Source organism: Tenrec ecaudatus, chromosome X, assembly GCF_050624435.1.
Source record: "Tenrec ecaudatus isolate mTenEca1 chromosome X, mTenEca1.hap1, whole genome shotgun sequence".
NCBI classification, from domain to species: Eukaryota; Metazoa; Chordata; class Mammalia; order Afrosoricida; family Tenrecidae; genus Tenrec; species Tenrec ecaudatus.
The window spans coordinates 96,442,997-96,465,043 of NC_134548.1; the positions used below are offsets into that span (position 1 = coordinate 96,442,997).

A 22,047-nucleotide genomic window follows, 5' to 3' on the forward strand; every position below is an offset into this window, starting at 1 on the left:
AGCAATGATAATGGAGGAAAGGTTGAAATTGTCAAGGATTTTGTCTTGCTTGGATCCACAATCAATGCTTATGGATGGAGCAATCAAGAGATCAAAAACATGTTGTACAAGACTGCTGTAGAGTATTAAAAAATAAGTTTACTTGATGAAGAAAGTGGGCCTTACCCAAGACATGCATTTTCAATCCCATCACATGCGTGTGACAATTAGACGTTGAATAAAGAAGACCAAAGAAGAATCTATGCATTCAATTGTGCTGGAGAAGAATATTGAAAATACCATGGACTGATAAAAAGACAAACCCAATTGACTTGGAATAAGTGTGGTCAGAGTGCTCCTTAGAGGCAAGGATGACGATTCTTTGTCTTATATACTTTGAACACGTTGACAGGAGTGACCAATCCCTGGAAGGACATCATGTTTGATAAAGTAGAGGGAAATAGGAGAACATGACTCTCAAGGGTATGGATTGACACCGCAGCTCCAACAATAATAGTAAGGAATGTGCAGGACCACCCTGTGTTTAACTATGTTGTACATAAGGTCACTATGTGTCGGAACTGACTTAATGGTACCAAACAATAACAACATGTGAGGGGAAAAGGTGAGGCTTTCTCCTCTGGTACAAATTTAGTCTCAGAAACCCACAGGGGCAGTTCAATTCCGTTCTTTAGGGTCCCTTCAAGTCAGAATCAGCATGATGGCTTTGAGTTAGAGTGTGTGTGTGTGTGTGTGTGCGCGCGTGCGCGCACGCGCCTGTACAGTCACATGTGTTTTTATATTCTCTGTGACTACTTTTTGGAAACAGAGGATTATCAGAGTTGTAACTAGGGAGGGAATGCAAGTGTAAAGAAATGGAAATTGAAAGTTATTAACATGACAAGTTGTTGAGTTAAAACCATTGTTGAAAGAAATATTTTGTTTTCACCTAGTATAATAAAATACATAATTCCCAGAAGAACAATTAACAAGAAGATATTTAAGAATGGGGATGAAATAAAAGTCAGCCTCAGCAGGTATCTGTAGTCACATTTAAAGTGAATTATTTAATCAACACAGCAACCATTGATATTTGAAAGAAGCAAATATGCCATTAATCTTAACACAGAAATGACAAGAACTGAGACAAATGGCTAGCACATTTTCTGCAAATGAAGTTGACTAGTTTGATACTTTCATCTATCTAAACAAAAATTTGGTATTTATTTCCCATGGTATACTGTTTTTGTTTAGTTTCTATTAACCTATAAACTATTCTCTTCCCAAATTTTGTGATAGGGCATGTAAAGTATTGACAATTATGTTTTCTGATTTGAAAAGAACAACTCAACATTTCCTTTTATGTTAAAAATGAATACACAAACATAACAGAAACTACGCAAAATTAAAAAAAAACTTTGTGTAATAGATGTTATTATTACCAAACCTAGTGTCAGAAAAACTGAGACACAAATAGAGAGAGTGGATGAAAATGAAAGGGAAAATCTCTAATTTGGCTGATGAAGCAAGGAACAAGAAAAGACCAGGGTTGGCAAGGCACACCCTAGACAAAGTTTTATACATGTATGCAAGGAAGTAGATAGAAAAGATTATGATTATGTAACCGATTGCCCAGGGATGGTAATGAATGTGCACCGGGCTATGATTCTTGACAGGATATGGCTTATCGGACCCCTCAGCCACAAATATCCCACAAGCTGTTCTGACGACTTTTGGTTCCTTGACAAACGTACTTTTGAACGGGTGTGACTTCAAGGTCATGACTGTCCTTTCTGCACATGTTCAGTGAGACAGTTCTGGTCGTAACTTTATACTCCCTTGCTGTAAACAGATATTTTCATGGGACACAACGGCTCAAAAAAGACAAGTTATCAGGAAGGAAGAACAAATTAAACTCCACATTCAATGTCATTAAGTAAATTCTGGCTCACAGTGACCCTATAAGACAGAAGAATTGCTCCTCTGGGTTTCTTAGACTCTTTCTTCCTTGGAGAAGCTGGTGGATTCAAATTGTTGACCTAGATTTCAGCAACCAACAAAGCAACCCACTATGACATGAGGGCTTCTTATTAGGAGGAGAAGTATGTGCTAATTATGGGCAATATACTTAGTGCCATAGAGTCATTGATGACTCATATAGATCCACTGTGGGTTTCTGATACTGTAACTGTTTACTGAAGTAGAAAGTCCCATACCCCATGTTTCTCCCACAGAACTTCTGGTAGTTTTGAGCTGACTACCATGGGGATGGTAGCCCAACGTGTTACTACTACACCACCAGGGCTCCATAATGGGCAACCTTATGTGACAACATATCCTAAGGGAGTGTTCCTTGGACACAAACTGTGAAATTTACATAACATGAGGTTGAGCAGCTTGACACCAACCATGAGAGCTTAGGAAATATTGCCCTCTGGATCATTTATTTTTTCTTATCTGCCATTGTGTTTGATTACAAAATGCATAATTGGACTCTGATTTTGTGTAAATTCATTAGATTATATGCTGAAGTCATAGTGCTTTTAACTGCCTTTTATCTATGAATGACATATTTGGATAACTTGGTGAATGTTATAACAATCATATTTTAACCCTTGTAATAGGTATTCACAAAATGTATGTGAGAATAATCTGTAAATGTTTGCACTCCCCTGAGATTGTCTTTATCTGTTTACATGAACCTGAGTTTAAGTCTTTATCTGTTTACATTAAGTCTTTATCTGTTTACATAGATCTTGGTTTATGTAGAAAATATACCTTTCAATATAATAACATTATGTATGTCCCATAATATTTCACTGCTTCAAAATTAGTATAGTAGGGGAAAATTATCAGTTATCTAAGCAATTCAAAATACACTGAAAATTAAAAAATATTCTGCCACTCTAAACAATGACATGAAATCCTTATATCTTAATCTTATGTTCTCTGCTTATTGTGTTAGGATTGGCTTGGTGTCCAAGACATAAAGGCATTTCTGGTTACCATAATTTCATCCTGAAGGAATGTCCAGGCAATTTTCCTCTTAGTAATTATATTTTCCTCAACTTCTTCCATAGCATTGACTCATTGTGTGTGACTACAGAACCTAGGGCATCCTATAGCTACTATGTACTATATGCCTCTTTCCTGTCAAGATATAGGTATAGTACATATGAATTTATTCAATGGAAATGCATGCATATGAAAACACATCTCTTTTTTTAAGTTACTGTGTTATCTAAAAGCAAGCGTATTTGATAAATAGAAGTATTACTGAGAAAAAGCTATTTCAAGGCAACAAAACGGACATACAGTATATACTCGTGTATAAGCAGAGATTTTCAGCACATTTTTAATGCAGTTTTTGTGGTAAAATTAGGTGCCTTGGCTGATATTGAAGTCGGCTTATACTCAAGTATATACAGTAACAACAAAATACTCCTGTTAGTAAACAATCCATTAAGAATGTAAATTATATACGTCTGGTGATTTTAAATAGAGTTTCATTAATTTAGCTGTTTTAGAATGCACTGCATTTCATTTAACAATGTTTCTTAATCTAGCATCATTTTAAAAATCCAGATTCAATTATATATTTATCAAAGCAAGATAAGAATACTACTATAATTTCTATTTAACAGTGAACAAAATGTCTTAATCTGTACAGCAAGTTATACATGACTTGATAAATGGATACACAAAAATAAATAAATGTAAAGAAACTCTAAGTTAATAAAACTTACTATTTACGAAAGATATATACGATTTTACAAGTTAGAAATCCAAAATGGATTTCCAGATAAACTGATTATTACAAGTAGTATTGCGGTATCATGGATAAAAGATCAATACAAAGTTATTTGCTTGTTCTATATGCAAACAAATTTGAAAATAAAATTTTAAAGAATGTCATTGTATAAAGTCACAGAATATCAAATAACTAAGAAATAACCAACTTAAAATTATTGCACTAAACAGCTTGGGGGGAGGGGGAAGTGGCCATATTTCTCCTCTCTGATTTCCCTCTTGCCCGGAGACAGGTGTCAGACATGCCTCCATCTTCCATCCTTCTTTACCTTCTTCATTATCCATTCCGTACACAGCACTCTACGTCTATGGTGGATTTGATAATTATTAGGAAGGGTAAAATAGAGTATCACAAGTCAGGACCAGTACATAGTAAGGACACAGTCATTGGTGCACAGCCACACTCTCCCCCAAAAGCAGTCAAGTCTTTTTCCAGATCTCAGCCTCTTAGTCACGTAGTACTTTGGCCTCTGCCACTGTGGCCAAGAAACCTGCCTGTGTCTATAGCTCTGTATCACAGTTCCATAGCATCTGAACTGCTCCTCTGTCGTGTCTCATGGTCCTGCCTCTGGTCTCCTGCCTCTGGTCTCAGCCTGGCACCGTTGGTCCCATGGTCTCCGTGTCAGTTTCTGGTTCCCTTAGTCTTGGCCTCTGCTTTTTCAAACAGATCTCCAAAATGTTCCTCTTTACATGGTCTTGGGATTTCTCTCTGTTTCTGAGATGGTTTTTATACATAGAGGAAAGGCTTTAATGCAGGTATGGTTTTTGTCTCTTAGCAGATCATACCTCAAGGAAACAGAGTGTGAGTTGGTTCACACTCTCTACTGAGGTTGAGACTTAATCTGACCTTAATCCAGTCCATTAGTATAGCAGAGACCTCTCTCCAAATTGGGACTACAACCATAGTCATAGGGACCAGAACTATAGTATATCACATAAGAAATTATGACCAGAAAGGCCATATAAATTGACTACATCTCTACTATAAATGATAAAATCATTAGAAGTTTTTAAAGGACAACTAATTAAATGACAGATACAAAGTTCATGAATTATAAGATTTGATTATGTAAAATTATCAACTATTGAAATGTGATTGTTAGGTGAAAGGCAATTCTAATCTAATACTCAACAGATTGTACATATGTGTGTGTGTACAAACTGATTATAAAATTTATTTTTCAATGCAAAGGGCCAAGAATAATCAGGCTATTGTTAAGGTAAAAGAGCAAGGTGTGATAAAAAGCTCTTTGAGTTCTTAAAATGATATAAACGTTTAACAAAATTTTAACAAATAACACATGTAAATTGCATTCCCATACATATGGTTCACAGAAAAGACAGATTTATATTAATGTGTTCTAATATATTGCATACATATATTGTGCATGTGTCCTGAAATTGCAAGTGAATTTCAGACTCACTCAACCTCATTCAAGGGTGATGAGTCCTCGATTCATGAACGGAGAAAGGAGGAAAAGGAGCTGGAGAAACTCAGTTCATGAAAATGTGCACATTATAGGCCCAAAGCAAAATCACCTGAGTTGGAGAATGACCCGAGAGACTGCATTATTTATCAAAGGGAACAAAATTAAGCTTTCTCTACTGTCTTAATTTGCATCAAAGCTACATTTCTGGAAAACAAACGAGGAATTGCAGATTTCATGTTGGGTTTTACCTGGGTTTCTAAATTTCTGAAAATTAATGTTTGTTTGTTTTTCCTATGAGAATGAGCAGTAACTTCCAGATGACTGAGAGCAAAATATGGTCAACTTCTACTACTTTGTCACTAAAGAAATCTCTAAATTCAGTATTTCTGCAATGGACAAAATTAGCAAAGATACTTTCTGATATATCTTTCTACATTCTTTTCACTATGTTTTTAGCTGCTTTTTTGGGGGTATGAAAACTGTAGTCATACAACCACTGGTTACATATGAGCTTTCTGTACTGTGGTTGTGGGTTGCACCATGAGATAGAAATTAATGTCAATGGTGATTTTCAAGAGAAAAACTGCCCACCAGTTTGGTTGTTAATTGTAATAAGAAAGGATGGATGTACCATGATTTATGAAAATATAGGTAGATACATGTTATGGATCAGACCGGGGATATTCTTTTCAAAGGTATCTTTATTCATTTTTGACACCATGGCTGCTTAGAAAGATAAAAATGATCAAAATTCGATTAACTCAACCACTGCCCATGTAACAGTCATACGTGCTGGCCTTACTTGCAGGAACATGTTCAACTCTTTTATGAGAAGAGAGTGGAATAGAAGAGTGAGTTCACACAATCAGTATGACTGAAGCAAGTGATGTTACAAAAGCCTGCAAGTGGGGAGCCTCTGCTTGAGGGGAAATAACTCTGGAAACTTTCCACAATGATTTCAGAAAAGTTGGGATTGTGTGACAGCAGATATTAGTGAATAAAATTAAGAAAAAGAAGGCAGTAATTATGATAAGATGAGTACATGAATCACAGAGCTTTCAGTTACTTCAATAATGGTAATGCTGGGGGATGAGACTGATGGATTCTAGAAGTTGGATGATGATGACAATGAATGAATACACTAAAATAGCTAACTTTAAGATAAAAATACAATTTCTTCTGGTGTCCTTTATTTGTTGATTTCAAAGACATAGAATATAAAATCTTATATTTATTTTATGTCTATAGAACTAATAAAATATAAATACCGTCTTGTTTTTTTAGTTTAAGTCTTGTATGGTTTCTTATTTAATAGTTTCTATTTTTTGTGATTTCATGCTTTGTAGTTAAAAAATGAGGTCCCATTTCCATCACTAGTCTGTTCAGTTCATCACAAGTTGATCTTGGTCTAGGAAAATACTTACCTTAGACGAAGTTTCCATATTAGCTTTTTATACCTGGTAACAGGAAAATTGATGGGACAGAAAACAAAATTGAAATCAGCATCAAATAAAAAGATATTGGTATGCTGTGCTTATGGACAACAATACTGAAAAGTATTACAAACATTAGTATTAGTAATATGGTGTGACACTTATTGGACCTCCTATTGTTATCTTCAGTTCTCATCAGTTTAGCTCTGACTCATGGTAAACTTGTGTATAACAATAAAATTTTAAAGAATCCTACATAATCTTTATGATAACTGACATATATGAGCCCATTGTTGAATTAATTGTGTCAACTCATCTTTTGGGGAGTTTCCATTGTTTAGGCTGACCCTCTGTCAATCATGGTGTCCTTTTGTGGTGATTGCTCTGTCCAGATGATGTGTCTAAACAAGTGAGCTGAAGTTTTTCTATCTGGCCTTCCAAGGAACACTCTAGTTTGTTTTCTTCTATGAATGATTTATTGATTCTTTTGGGTTATCTTTTTTGTTAGGTTCCATCAGGTTGTTTCTGACCCATAGCAACCCTACACACAACAGAACAAAACCCTGCCTGGTCCAGCACCATTCTCATTATTGTTCCTATGTGTGAGCCCATTGTTGCAGCCACTGTGTCAGTACATCTCCGTGAGGGCCTGCATCTCCGCGAGGGTCTGCCTCTTTTTTTCTGCCCCTCTACTTTACCCTGTGATGTAATGATTATTCATTGGGCTGGAATCTGAATGGTTGGCAGTTTCAACCACAATCAGCTTCCCAGGAGAAAGGCTGAACTTTCTACTCCCATAAACAGTTAGAGTCTTGGAAACCCACGGGGGGTGGGCGGGTGAGAGGTGGGGAAGGAGATGTCTGTATGAGTCAATATTGACTCAGTGACACTCTACCAAACATGATGTGATTTCTCCTAACAAATATCCGAGGTAGCACAAAATGTCACCATCCTTGCCTCTAAGATGACTCTGGCCATACCTCTAAGGCAGATGCGGTTGTCTGTTAACAGTCCGATGTAATTTCCATAGTTTTCACTAGCATGACAATTCAAATACAATTCAATTCTTCTTCAGTGTTCCTCATTCAATATCCCACTTTCACATGCATACGAGGCAACTGAATATACTGTGGTTGGGCCAGGTACATTTTAGTCCTCAAAATAACATCTTTGTTTTTCAATACTTTAAAGAGGTCTATTTCAGCAGATTTATCAAATGCAACTCATCTTTTTATCTATTGACTGTTGTTTCCATGAGAATTGTTTGTAGATCCAAGCAAGGAAAAAATCCTTGAAAATTCTATCTTTTGTCCACGTTTCACGATATTACCTATTAGACCAATTGTGGAAATTTGGGTCTTCTTTACATATAGTTATAATCCATACTGAAGGTTGCAATCCTTAATCATCAACAACAAAAGTTTCATGTGCTCCTCACTTTCAGCAAATATGGTTGTGTAATCTACCTATCACAGGTTGTTAATAAGCCTTCCTGTAATTCTGATACCACATTCTTCTTCATATAAGCTGTATTCTCTAATTATTTGCTCAGAATTTAGATTGAATAAGAATGTGAGGTCACAAAACAGATGGACATACATACCTTTCTTAATTTTCAAACATTCAGTATTCCCTTGTTCTGTTTGTACAACTCCTTATGGATCCATGTATAAGTTCCACATGAACACAATAAACTGTTCTGTAATTCCCATTCTTGTCATGAGTATCCATAGTTTTTAATGATACACACACTTGAATTCCTTGGCATAGTCAATAAAACAGAAGTAAACAACTTTATAGTATTCTCTGCTTTCTGCCAAGATCCATTAAAAATAGAACAAAACAGACATCAGCAATGATGTCTGTTCCACTTTTTTTGGAAGATGATATGCAGCAAAATTTTACTGTCATGTGATATCAATGATATTGTAATATTTGACATTTTCTTTTCAAACTCCCCTTTGAAATCTCCTATTCAACTCTTTGACTTCATTATTTCTTCAATTTGCTATAGCTACTCGATTTTTAAGAACAAGTTTCACAGTTTCTTCTGATCTCTACTTTTATATTTTCTTTCTTTTTAATGACCTTTGGCTTTCTTCATTAATGATGTCTTGGTGTCCTCCCACTGCCCCTCAGGCCTTCTCTTACGAGTGTTCAGTGAGTCAAATGTGTTCTTGAGATGCTCTTACAAATCATTTTGGATGAACTTAAGGTCTTATTTTGACTCTCAAGGAGTTGCTTTATTTTTCTTCAGTTTTAACCTGAACTTACCTATCATTGATTGATTGTCTGGTATTGGCCATTTTGAATCAGAAAATCGTACGATTTATTGTGCTGGGAACGGCACAATCAAGAGGAACGGTATTGCATTCATTGTCAAAAAAGACATTTCAAAATCTATCTTGAAGTACTATGTTGTTTGTGATAGGATTTTATCTATCATCCTTCAAGTTAACCAATCAATAAAATTATTTTTCAAATTTATACACAAAACCACAAAAGCTAATGATAAAGAATTAGAAGACTTCTACCAACAACTAAAGTTGGAGATTGATCAAACATACAAGCAAGTTTCATTGATAACTCTTTGTGTTTGGAATGAAAATGTTGAAAACAAAAAGGAAGGAGCAGTAATTGGAAATATATACTTGGTGATAAATATATAAAGCTGGTGATCACATGATAGAACTTTTCATGACCAAGGACTTCTTCCTAATAAATATCTTTTTTCAACTACAAAAATGGAAACTATACACACATACCTTTACAGATCATATATACAGAAATAAATTTGACTACATCTTTGGGATGAGAAGATGGAGTAACTCAGTATCAGCAGTTAAAATCAGGACAAGGGCTGATTGTGAAACAGATGATCAATTGCTCATATGTAAGTTCCAGTTAAAGCTGAAGAATGCTTTTGGTAGTCCAGAGTTAATTCAGTATGCTTTATGAACATGACATTTTAAAATCTCCAGATATTACATAACAGAGTATAATGCCCAGAAAATTATTCACACACTTAGGGACAGACACTACTTGATTTGTGACCTCCTTTGGCTATCCAAATGGAAAGGAGACCCTAAGTCCACATCTGCCCAACAGTGTTTCCTATGAGGCAGAAGCCAAGCATTCCTCGACAATCCAACTTTCTTTACCCTATTCTGACATCAACCATCCCTCCCACGACATGCTGCTTCTCTGTAGGGTTTGGTGATTCACTGAAATATGTAACACAAATACTACTCACGATTTTGGGGTGCTATTAGGGACGTCAGAAAACATTACGAATACAATACTTTTGTCTGTAGCACCTCCTTTCAGCCATGTTCAGCAGTCATATTTCTGCGTTCCTTGGTCTCTCAGCCATGTCGCTCCTTGGCTTCTTCCCTGTTTGGGAAAGTGTTACATTGAATTACCACTTGGAAAGTCTTAGACATTGTAGTACTGGTAAATTCTCAAATGGCAACTAATTTTGCAAGCCAAACTCCTATCTGAAGACACTGTTTTACCTGTTCTGTGAGCCACAAAGCCCACTACTCTGTCCCATGGTATATACTTGGCTCCTTGGTGCTGTGGCCGCTGGTGCTTCTGATTCCTCTGCCATTCAGTCAGAGAGCTGTACATGTTCAGCTGTTGGCTTTTCCTTCTTGGTGGTTGTAGGATTCTCTCTGTTCCTACTTCTGAAGTGGATCACTTTTATATCCAGCAGAATGGCAAAACTGATGACCAATACAAAAATTAGAGTCCTTTCTACCTTATTTGCATACTTCTACCCAGTCACTAGGTGGAAGTTACAAAGACTGTAGATAGAAAAATCATACCAAATAATTTTACTCCATCACAGTTTTTTTTCTCTTTTTCCCACTGATAATTTGATGTTGGGAAAACATTAAATTATCAATGGGAAAAAAGAAAAAAAACACAAAATACTTGTGTCCCAAAAACCCATACACAAAAATCAATTGTGGGTAGACGTAATATCTGAATCACAGGAGACAGATGAAATTATATGCTCCATAAAGATTTATCAAATTGGAACCCCTGAGTAGTAGTTCTATTTATCAAATATAGGGTCATTATGAGTCAAAATTGACTCAATAGTGGACTTACCTGAATATGTAAGGCAAAACAGCAAAGCTTTTTAGAAGCAAATGTTGAAGAATATATTTCTGATGATAAAGGAAAATGGTAAATTTATGTATATTAACATTTAGAAGAATATTTAAGCATTCTTTAATGGCTTTATAAATTAACAATGAATGACCTGCTTTGGTTCTTTGAGGATTTATGTGTAATGGTGCAATCTTTAACTGCTATCAAACATGTTAAATTGGAAAGGGAAGATAATTGTAACTTCGATGCCTATAAGGTAGGTTTGCATTGAGTTGAATGATTTTAAGAAATTGACAAGGAGACATGAATATCTCCCAGGTGAATTCCCACTGGACTGCTCAGATGCTAGATTTCTCTCTGCTCTCTAGATACAGTTAAACCCAAACGTAAATGATTAATCAAACTTCAATTGCGGGAGTGATTTCTTTGAATCCAGGGAATTTAGTTTAGTCAGTCTCAAAATTTGGACCCTGGTCCACTAACATTAAGGATGGTGGTAAAAATGTTAATTATTTGGTTATTCTCAAACATAATAAAATAATTTGTGTTTAACAGGGAATTCTCATGAAGGTTAAAGTTTGGGAATTTCCAAACATTAGATGAAATTAGATTTACTTAAAGATTATTTTATGAACTTTCACTTCACACAATTCATTACGTTTCAAAGAGGCAGCAATGTAACTATAGTTCTGGGAGACTAAAGCATTTGGATGTCATGTTTCCCAATGCCAACAAGAGTGATAAACGCAATTGTGTTGGTATCATTTTAGAATTTTATAGAAAAGGGGTTTAAAGTAGTTATGTAGTTGTTGTTATTTTAGTGAAGGTGTTGTCTTATCAGTTCTCTCTCTATACAACAGAATGAAACACTGCCTGGTTTTGCACCAACACTATAATTGCGGTTATGCTTAAGTTTGTTGTTGCAGCCAATATATCAGTATATCTCATTAAAGGCCTTCCTCTTTTTTAGTTGACCCTCTATTTCATCTTCATTAAGTGTCATTCCTGGATGCAGGGCCTGATCCCTTTTAATAACATGTCCAAAGTAAATGAAAATATAGCTGAATGGAAGAATTCAAAGGATAGCTTGAGAAGACAAAGTCAAATATTACAATGAAATGTCCAAAAAACTAGAGTTAGAAAATGAAAAAGAAAGAATATGCTCACCATATCTTAAGCTGAAATAACTGAAGGAAAAACTCAAGCCTTGAGTTGCAATATTGAAAAATTGTATGGGCAAAATATTGAATGATGCAGGAAACACAAAAAAAGATAGAAAAAGTACAGAGAGTCATGGTACCAAAAAGAACCAATCTCTGTTCCACCATCTTAGTAGGTATCATATGAGCAAGAACCAACAGTGCTGTGGGAAGAAATTTAAGTAGCACTGAAAGCATTAGCGAAAACAAGGCTCCAGCTATAGACAGAATACCAATTGAAATGTTCCAAAATCTGATGAAGCACTGGAAGCACTCACTCGTCTGTGCCAGAAATTTTGGAAGACAGCAACTTGGCCAACTGACTGGAAGAGACCCATATTTGTGCCCATTCAAAAGAAAGTTGATCCAACAGAATGCTCAAATTATAGAACAATGTCATTAATATCACATTCAAGTAAAATTTTGCTGAAGATCACCCAACAATGGTTGCAGCAGTATGTTGACAGGGAGCTTCGAGAAATTCATGCCAGATTCAGAAGAGGATGTGAAGCAAGGAATGTCATTGCTGATGTCATATGGATCTTAACTGAGAGCAGCGAATATCAGAAATCTGTTCATTTGTGTTTCATTGACTATGCCAAAGCATTCCCCTGTGTATATCATTTGAAAACCATAGATGTCCGTGAGAAGAATGGGAATTCCAGAACAGTTCATTGTGCTTATGTCGAACATGTATATGGATCAAAAGGCAGTTGTACAAACAGAACAAAGGATTACTCCATGGTTTAAAATCTGAAAAGATGTAGGGCATGATTGAGTCCTTTCGCCATACTTGTTCAATCTGTACACTGAGCAAATCATCAGAAAATCTGGTTCATATGCAGAAGAATGTAATTTTAAGATTAGAGGAAGGCTTATTTGTGCAGAAGACAGAGCATTCTTGTAGAAAGAGATGAGAACTCTTTCTAAAAATATGAACATAGTTTTTGATGAAGGTCACTGATTGCAGCTTTCTGTATGGATTCAGACTTAATGTAAAGAAGACCAAACTGGACCTATAGGTAGCACCACGACAAGTGAAGAAAACGGTTGAATTTGTCAAGTGTTTTGTCTTGCTTGGATCTACAATCAATGTCCATGGAAAAAGCAGTGAAGAGATCAAAAGACATGTTGCATTAGGTAAATTTGCTGCAAAAGACCTCTTGATAGTGTTGAAAAGCAAGGGTTTATTTTGAGGACTAAGCTGTGTCTGACTCAACAGCAGAATTTTCAGTTGCCTCATATGAATGTGACAGTTGACCATTGAATAAGATAGACTGGAGAAGAACTGATACACTTGAATTGTGTTGCTGGTGAATGCTGAACATACCATGAACTGATAAAAGGACAAACAAACCTGTCATGGAAAAATTATGGGCAGAGTGATAGAGGCAAGGATGTCATGGTTTTGTCGTATATACTTTGCACATATTGTCAGGAGAGATCGGTTCCTGGAGAAGTTGTCATTCTAAATTAAGTGGAGTGGCAGTGGAAAAAAAATTAAGAAAGAGAGGACCCAGCAAGGAGATGGATTGACATAGTGGCTGCAACAATGGACTCCAGCATGGGAACACTAGTGAAGATCGTGCAGGTCCAGGCAGCGTTTTGTGTTTTATTCTGCTGTGAATAGAATCATTCTGGGTCAGAAGCAACTTGTTGCCACCTAAAAACAGCAACAGATCATAAACACACACACACACACACACACACACACACACTGTGCTTAAATAAGTAATTTTAGTTTGAAACTAAAGAAAATTAAATATTATGAAGAAAAATATTACTTACCAGTTTTACTTCTACTTTTCTACATGAGAAAGTCAAGTTGAAGTTGAACTGTATTACTGGTAGAGTGAATTCATTGAATAGAGGTTCAGATAATATCCAGATTTTTATGTTCGAGTAAACAAACTTGACATTCCTGTAATTAATTTCAAGACACCAGTGAGGTCCCAGTGCTTTTTAGTCTCCCTTTCCATTTCTTCACTTCAATTAGGAGACAGTATGCTTGAACATGCACAAGTTGCTTTGCATGGCACTCAGCAAGAAATAGTTATTTGAAGTAGCACCGAGATGACACTCTCACCTCCTAAGAGGCTGACTGCACCAGTAAACAATTTATAGTCCATATGTCAGCTCATGCAAATGGTTGATAAGTGGTTATATATGTGGTTACTTGGGACTCTTGTTTCTGCTCTTGTGAATTCTAAATAAATTATGATCAAATTGGTGGATAAAGCATTCTTTACATGTTGAAATTTTTCTAATTTGTGTAAAATATAAAGAGCTTGATACACAACAATTTATATATGAAATTACAAAGAAACAGAAATAAGTAAATGAGAAAACCACAAAATGATCACTAACGCAATTGGAAGGAGGGATTGAAATGATGCAGGGACAGATGGATGGACAAGATTTTAACAGTACAATCTAGGTATATTGAGCATGTATTTTATGAAGATTCTTGAGACAAATAATGAGAAGACAGAAGAGAATTTATACAAGCTTTATCCCTATTTATAAGGCACTTATAGTCTTTTCAGGAGCTAAGGGAACAAGTCAGTGTTTATACATATGCCAAATCTCACATATTCATATGTCAAGCTGCTCTAAATAGATTTTATATTTTCTGAGGAATCAAAGTATGGACTGCCTGTTTTGAAATCAAGGAAAGTTTTATGGGAGACTCACATTAAATTAATTGCTGTTTGATTCTCACTTTTTTATCTATAATTAATTTTAGAAATCCACAAAGGAAATTTGTCATGTTGGACTTTCAACAAGAAAAAACAAAACAGAAAAATAGTTTCTTATTAATAACAAAAGCAAGTTTCTATTCAAATTATTCTACAAAATAGAACAAAGTGTAAGTCATTGATTTTAAATGGTCAATAATTTTAATGGTAACAAAAACACTTTCCAATCTCTAACTTCCATTTCACATTCAAAATAAACTTGAAAGTTGTTATTTGAAATTTGTTTCATTAACAATTATGCATTGATATCATAAGTCATAATATCCTTAATAATGCTACTTTACAATAAAATTAATGATAATGACATGTTTAAGTCAAATATCAGTTGAACAATTAAAATTTATTTGTCTAGTCTTTTTTCACCATTTATGGAAGACAACATGTCAGATCATTGATAAATGAACCTAAATTTCTCTATTGAGAAATTTAAATAATGTATTTTATAACTCTTGCTTGTTGTAGTTCTTAATGTTTTCCCTGAGTAACAATTTATGCTAAGTAGTACTCACAAATACTCTGCATTTCCTAAGAAAAATTAGGTTGCACCCATCACCATATGTGAGTATACTATCAAGAATTAAGGGCATTCACTTATAATAACAGCAAACTCTGTTTCCCTTAAGAAAAGTAGAAAATACTTCTGAGGACTCAATTGAATGTGTAGTTCACAAACATGGTAACTGTGCAGGAACCCTGGAGCATTGTGGTTAGTGTTGGGCTGCTAACTGCTAAATCGGCAGTTTGAAATCACCAGCCACTCTGAAGGAGAAAGATGGGGCTTCCTGCTCCTTTAAACAGTTACACTCTTGAATATGCAAAGACAATTCTAGCCTCTCCTATAAGGTTGCTCTGTATTAGCATCAATTTGATGGCCGTGAGATTGGGTTTTTGGTTTCCCCAATATTGTAATAAGGGCTATTATTTAGAGTTCTGCTCTTACTTCAAAACATACCAGAACAAAACATCAACAGTTTTTCTTTAGTCATAGAATCATAAAATTTAAGATAAATTTGCAAAGGACTCAAATGTTAACCTAGACAAAAATATGAACAATGACAAATTTTGAACTTCAAAAATCATTACAGTTTATAATAAAATCTCAGGGGAAAAATGACAACTCTCAATCCTTTCTACAAATACTATAGATTCTACAGCATTCCCAAGGCCTCATTACATTCAATAGCTTTAGAACTAGTGGGTACATATTTCAACTTTAAGTTTTTAATGACACGGTTTCTAACGATCAGCCATTTTGAGGAGCAATATGAGGAGACAAGTGGAATGTAATAAGATTAGCTTTTCTCAGAGCCTTAGGTAATCCCTTCCCCTTTAATGTCCATATTACTATCAATTTTAAAAAATCAGATCCCCAGATCTCAACAGACTTATTTAAACTTCGTAATCAGATATATCTCAATTATGCATAAAGAATAGAGAGAAAACGTCTCAACCCCTTTTCCATGATTATCAGATCTGAATATTTTGCTATATATATTTCATTGACATACATATATATATCAAACAATGCATTAAAAATAAATTGAAGCCTTAAGAGCAATCTCCCATAAACTATTTCACTCACCAAGGCTAACTACTATCCTTAATCTTGTTTATCATTTACATATGTGTTTCCATATTATTAAAGTTTTAGTAATAGAAATTTACAGTTTAGTGCCTTAATTTAAGCTTTATGTAAATACCCTGCTAATGTATATACTATTTCTTTTTAAATGAAATTTACATTATTAGGATTTAACAATGTTCATATATTTAATGTTGGGCTGTCATTTTAACTATTTGCATAGTTTTCCAGCTTATGAACACAGCACAATGTACTTTGCTACTGATAAGCAATTATTAATTCAGATGATTCACTATTGGAAGCAGTGTTACATTCTTAGTGATCTTCTCTGAAGAAACATAAACATGCACATGCATACACACACACACATATTAAGGAGGTTCAAAACTTTGTAGAAAAATTATCTATCTTTTAATTTCATTTTTCCTCAAAACTTTTGAAACCCCTCATTTGTGTATGTGCATATATATGGAGAAAGAGAGGAGCTAGAGAGAAAGAGACTTCAAGTAATTGTACAGAGTTAGCATCTCCAAGATCTGGCCAGGGGACAGACTGGATATTTACTATAGCTTTCACCTCAAATTTTATTAAGTCAGACAGTGAGAAGAGTGAAAAGCAAAAGTGTCTTGGCAAAATATCTATTGCTATTCTGGAGGCATGACACACCTTAGGAAAACTTCTGTTTTGCTCCTAAAGCCTTCAGCTGATTGACAGAGGCTCAATGGCATTAGTGAAAAATCACTGCCAGTGAGTCGATTCCGACTCACAGACGCCCGATAGTACTGGATAGAACTGGTCCTGTGACTTTCCAAGACTGTAACTCCACAGAAGTAGAAAGCCCCCCCCCCTTTGGAATTACTGGAGTTGGGATTCGCAGCCCAATGCATAATCACTATGGCACTAGGTAATTGATTTTACCTGATGCCACAGATTTCATGACACAAAATTACCTTATAAAAACAACTAATGTTTTACAAAACTGACCACCATAGACAACCAAAGTTGACCCATAAAATTCAATGTCACAGTAACAAAGAATCTGATTAGAAGTAGAATTGATAGGCTGAAGGATAGGAGCATCTTCAGCTGTACCAGAAACCTCGAATAGCCTCTCCTAAATGCTTTTAGTTGCAATTCAGTAACTTCCAGCTTCTACTGACCTCAAGTATAACTGAATGAAACATCGCTCCACCCTATACCGTCTTTATCATATTTGGTTTGTTCTGGTCCATGGTGTTGTTCCAGCTAATTGCGAGTTTTTCTTACCACCCCTGGCTTCCGCTTTATGACATATTTTGTCCTTCTCCCATGATTGATTAGAACTTCCTGGTGATGCAGCTATGCCCCCAATATTTCAAATATTAGCATAATTGTTGTCGCCGGTGGACAGGTTGTTATGAAACTTCTAGACTAAGATAGAGTAAGAAGAGAAGACTATGTTTTACACCTGAAAATTAACTAATGTAAACTTCAAGGATTGCATTTTTGTTTATCTGCAAAATCATTTTATTTTGCCCCCATCTGTTCCTGATTGGTTTGGGGGCAGGGTTTCTTTGTTGTGCTATTATTTTCTTTTCATTTTCTTCCAGTTTGGTGAATTTGAAAGTATAACTTATGTTAGCTCAAAGTTATGGTTCCTTGAGTATTGGTAAGAGTAAGCATATTTACATATTATAATTGATTATTTGAATTTCCTCCTTCATGAAATATATTTTTATATCCTTTCCCATTATTCTGTTAAATATTTTGTGCTTTCTGACAGGAACAGAACAGGGGCCTCTGCCCTAACAAGGATGAACAAAGGACCCTGTGAAACAAGTTATGGAAAAAGGACTTCGTGGAAAGTGGCTTGGAAAACACCTTAACCTTGACGCCAGGCCCCAGTGAAAATCTTGATGCCAGAAAATCCTGAATCATTCTGAGAAAATCTGATGCAGAACTGTACTTGGTAATAATTCTGAGGCATGCTGACCCAGAGCAGCAGCTCAGATAAACTGAAAGAAATAATTCATGAGAGCCACGAACAGACTGAGTAACTCATTAGAAAGTTGCTTGACCCTCTGCAGAGCGGCAACCCTCTCACAATTTGAAGTGCCACACAAGAACGAGAAGCGTCCCCCCTAGACAACTTGCCCTCTCACCTCGAGAGGGGGACCCAGTTGACTCCCCGAGTGAAATGTATCTTGTCTATGCTTTACGTGCCCTCCTCACTTCCAGAGAGGGCCCTGCTTCAATGCTTTTGAAGTGATTCTATGCTTTAATAAAACTGTGGTGAAACTCTGCTGCTGTGTGCATGTGCCTGAGTGAGGCTTATCTCTGGACACTAGCAGACCAAACAGTTTTTGGAGCTTGCTATGTCCCCTGTGGGGAGCAACCTGGTAGCCAAACTTCACACTTTCCTTTCTGATAGGTGAAACTTCTTTATATACACTGGATCCTAGCCTTGGTCAATAATGTTTTTAAAATGTTTTTTCTTAATCTGTTGCTACATTCAAACTTCACATACAAAAACATTATTGTGAATAAACGAGAGTTGAGAGACAGATCATAGCTTTACACTGAACAACTCCATTCCAGTCCTCTCAATGTACCATCCCTTATCCCTACTTTTGTGCCTCGTGTTTCAATTCTTTCCTAACCCTCTTAACTTTGTCCCTTGGTAAATGCTACTCTTAATCTTAAGTGGTTAATTGTTCTAATGTGGAGGTGAATTCAATTCCGGACCTTAAGGGTAAGGGCCATTGACTTGGGAATCCCATATGTCTCTAGCCAACCAGTAAGCTTGGTCTGTTTTATCATTCTCAGTTTTGTTTCATGTTTTCTGGATATACTATCCAGGATGTACTAATCTGATCCCTTTCAGAGTAGTTAGTAGTGGTAATTGGCCAAATCTAGTACTCCTTGGGTCAGGGCTGTGTATATCAATGTTTGCATGGTACATTGGATTAATTTCTTGTATCTTTTTATTTTCAGTCACTTCTTTCTTCTGGACAGCTAGACACCAATAGTTTCAACTTAGATGGCTTAAAAGCTTTTGAGACCCCAGTCACCACTCAGCAAAGAAGGATTTAGAACATAATTTTTGTAAACTATATTATGTTAATTGACATGGGTGTTCCCCAAGACTATAGTTCAGATCCCCCTGGCTAATGACTCCTTCACACAAGTTGTTTATGCCTAAGAAGTGCTCATAATATTGCCAGCTGTATGCTCCACCACACCCATGGATATATTTGCAGTAAAAGTAAATAGGCATATATAAATATCTTCCGTCAAATATAAATGGATATGTGGCTATATGCCCATTCTTTCACTCTCAGCTATTATCTATTCTTAGATCCTGACTGTTGCAAGATTGGGTATACAGTAGGATTTGCCCCTGTGGCCTTTAACTCTTCCAAACTTTAAAATGCCTTTCTGTTCCTCAGTATTGGTTGCCAAGTTCCCTCTTACTCTATATTGCCTTCCCCTTCATGCAAATTAACACTTGTCTACCCATTAGCCTGCAATTTCCTTTCCTCCCTTTCCCCTCCTTTTTTCTATAAAAAACCTATTCTTGACTTCTTATAATAGTGGTGGTATATAATATTAGATCTTTTGTGCTTGACTAATTTCACTAAGACGAATTCATATTGTAAGGTGTTTCACAGATCTACCATTACTCTTCGATGTTGTATGGTATTCCATTGTATTTTAAGTTAAAAACTCAGTGTCATCCAGACGATTCCAACTCATAGAAACTCTACGAGACGGAGAGCACTGCCATTTCAGATTTCCAAGCCTTTAAATCTCTAAGTGAGTGAACAAGCTCTTACTTCTCCCATGGAGCAGTTGGTGGGTTCTAACGGTGGACCTTGTGGCTAGCAGCTCAGTGCTACAACAGGACTCCACTTGTTTGTGTGTATGTACCAAAATGTATTTACTCATTCTTGTACTGCTAAGTATTTAAGTTGTTTCCATCGTTTTGATATTGTGAATAATGTCATGACGAACATGGGTATGGCTATTATTTCTATAGGATATAGCCAAGTAAAGGAATTGTTGGGTCATATGATATTCCTTGTCTGACCATTTGGAGGAAGCACCATGTCACTTTTATTTTTACATTTAAAGATAATTTTATTGGAGGCTCTTACAGCTGTTATAAAAACCCACACATCAATTGCATCAAGCATATTTGTACATATGTTGCAATTGTTATTTTCTAAATATTTACTTTCTATTTGAGCCCTTGGTATCATCTCCTCTTTCATCCTTCCATCCCCCTTTCCCACCCTTGTGACCCCTTGATAAATTATAAATTATTTTCACATCTTACACCCACCGCTGTGTCCCTTCCTCTACAGTTTCTTTTATTTGTCCCCCAGGGGCAGGGAAGTGGGGATAGGGCACACAGAATCCATGAACAAGAATGGGAGTAGTGATACCAGGATGGTAGGAGGAAGGTGGGGAAAGGAGGGGAGGAAGGGGAAACCAAACACGATGATCAACACATAGGCACTTTCTAAGGTAGTTTCACTGTTTTGTAGTTCTATAAGCAGTATATGACTTATCCATCCTCTCCAGTGCCCTCAGTAGCTTTTGCTATTATCTATTAATATGAACTTTGCTAATTATGCTGGGGTGAGGTGATATCTGTTTGTTTTGATTTACATGTCTTGAATAGCAAATGATCATAAGCATTTCTTCATGTTTGTTGACTGCATGAATGTCTCTTTTGGAGACGTGTCTACTCATATCCTCTGCTTAATTTATAATTGAATTGTTCTTCTTGTTGAGGTGCTGACATTTTATTTATTTATTTATTAATAGATTTGCCTCCATTCTTTTAAAAATTTTTAATAAATCTTTTTATTGGGGCTCATACAACTCTTATCACAATCCACACATACATCAATTGAGCAAAGCACCCTTATACATTCATTGCACTCATCATTCTCAAAATTCTCCTTCCACCTGGGTTCCTGGAATCAGCTAGGTTTCCTTTTTCCCCCTCCCCCTCCCTCCCCACTCCCCCCTTCCCCCTGGTACCTTAATAGTTTATAAATAATTATTTTATCTTATCTTACACTGCCCGGCGTTGACATTTTATATAAATTTTAGAGATTAGTTCCTCATTTGATATCTCATTGTCCATACTTTTTATACAGTTGTGGTTTCTTTAAATACTCTTTTGGTAAAAATCTATAGATGGATCTAAGAGTCTCATTTTCAGGATGTCATAGACATTTATTTTATCTTCTACAGCATGTGTATTTTTCATTATGTCTGATAATGTGTTTATGCCATGTTTTAAGGTCCTTAAATTGTTCCACTTTTTTCCATTGAAGATCTTGATAGTTCTAGATTTTACCGGTAGGCAATTTTTAATGACATTGTTCCTTTTATAATTTAGTAGAATATGGACTGAACTTTCTATCTTATTTAGAATATTTTTCCCTTCCCTAAGACTAGAAAGATATTTTTCTACATATGTTTAACCTCTTCATATACAGGTCTTTCACCTATCTATTTTTTACTCTGTAATATGATATATTTCAATTGCTCACATGCAAATTCATGTTGCATCAGAAAAAATATTAAACAAGTCCATGAAAGGCAAAATATAAACTTACTTCACATCTGAATATAGAGACTATTTCAAGAACAGATTTGACATATTGAATATTCTAACCAAGGACCAGGGGTGTGGTTGAATGATAACAGGAACATCATCCATTAGTAACAAAAAAAGGA

General features: G+C 35.7%; 1 protein-coding gene across 1 annotated transcript in view; it reads left to right on the forward strand.

The window, feature by feature from the left end:
- PABPC5 (poly(A) binding protein cytoplasmic 5) overlaps positions 1-18,579 on the forward strand; it is a 43,019-nt gene extending 24,440 nt beyond the window's left edge. Inside the window, exon 3 of the mRNA XM_075538951.1 lies at positions 18,074-18,579. Coding sequence (XP_075395066.1) covers positions 18,074-18,124 — 51 coding nt within the window. The 3' untranslated portion in view covers positions 18,125-18,579. The remainder of the gene's footprint in view (positions 1-18,073) is intronic.
- The last annotated feature ends 3,468 nt before the right edge of the window (positions 18,580-22,047 follow it).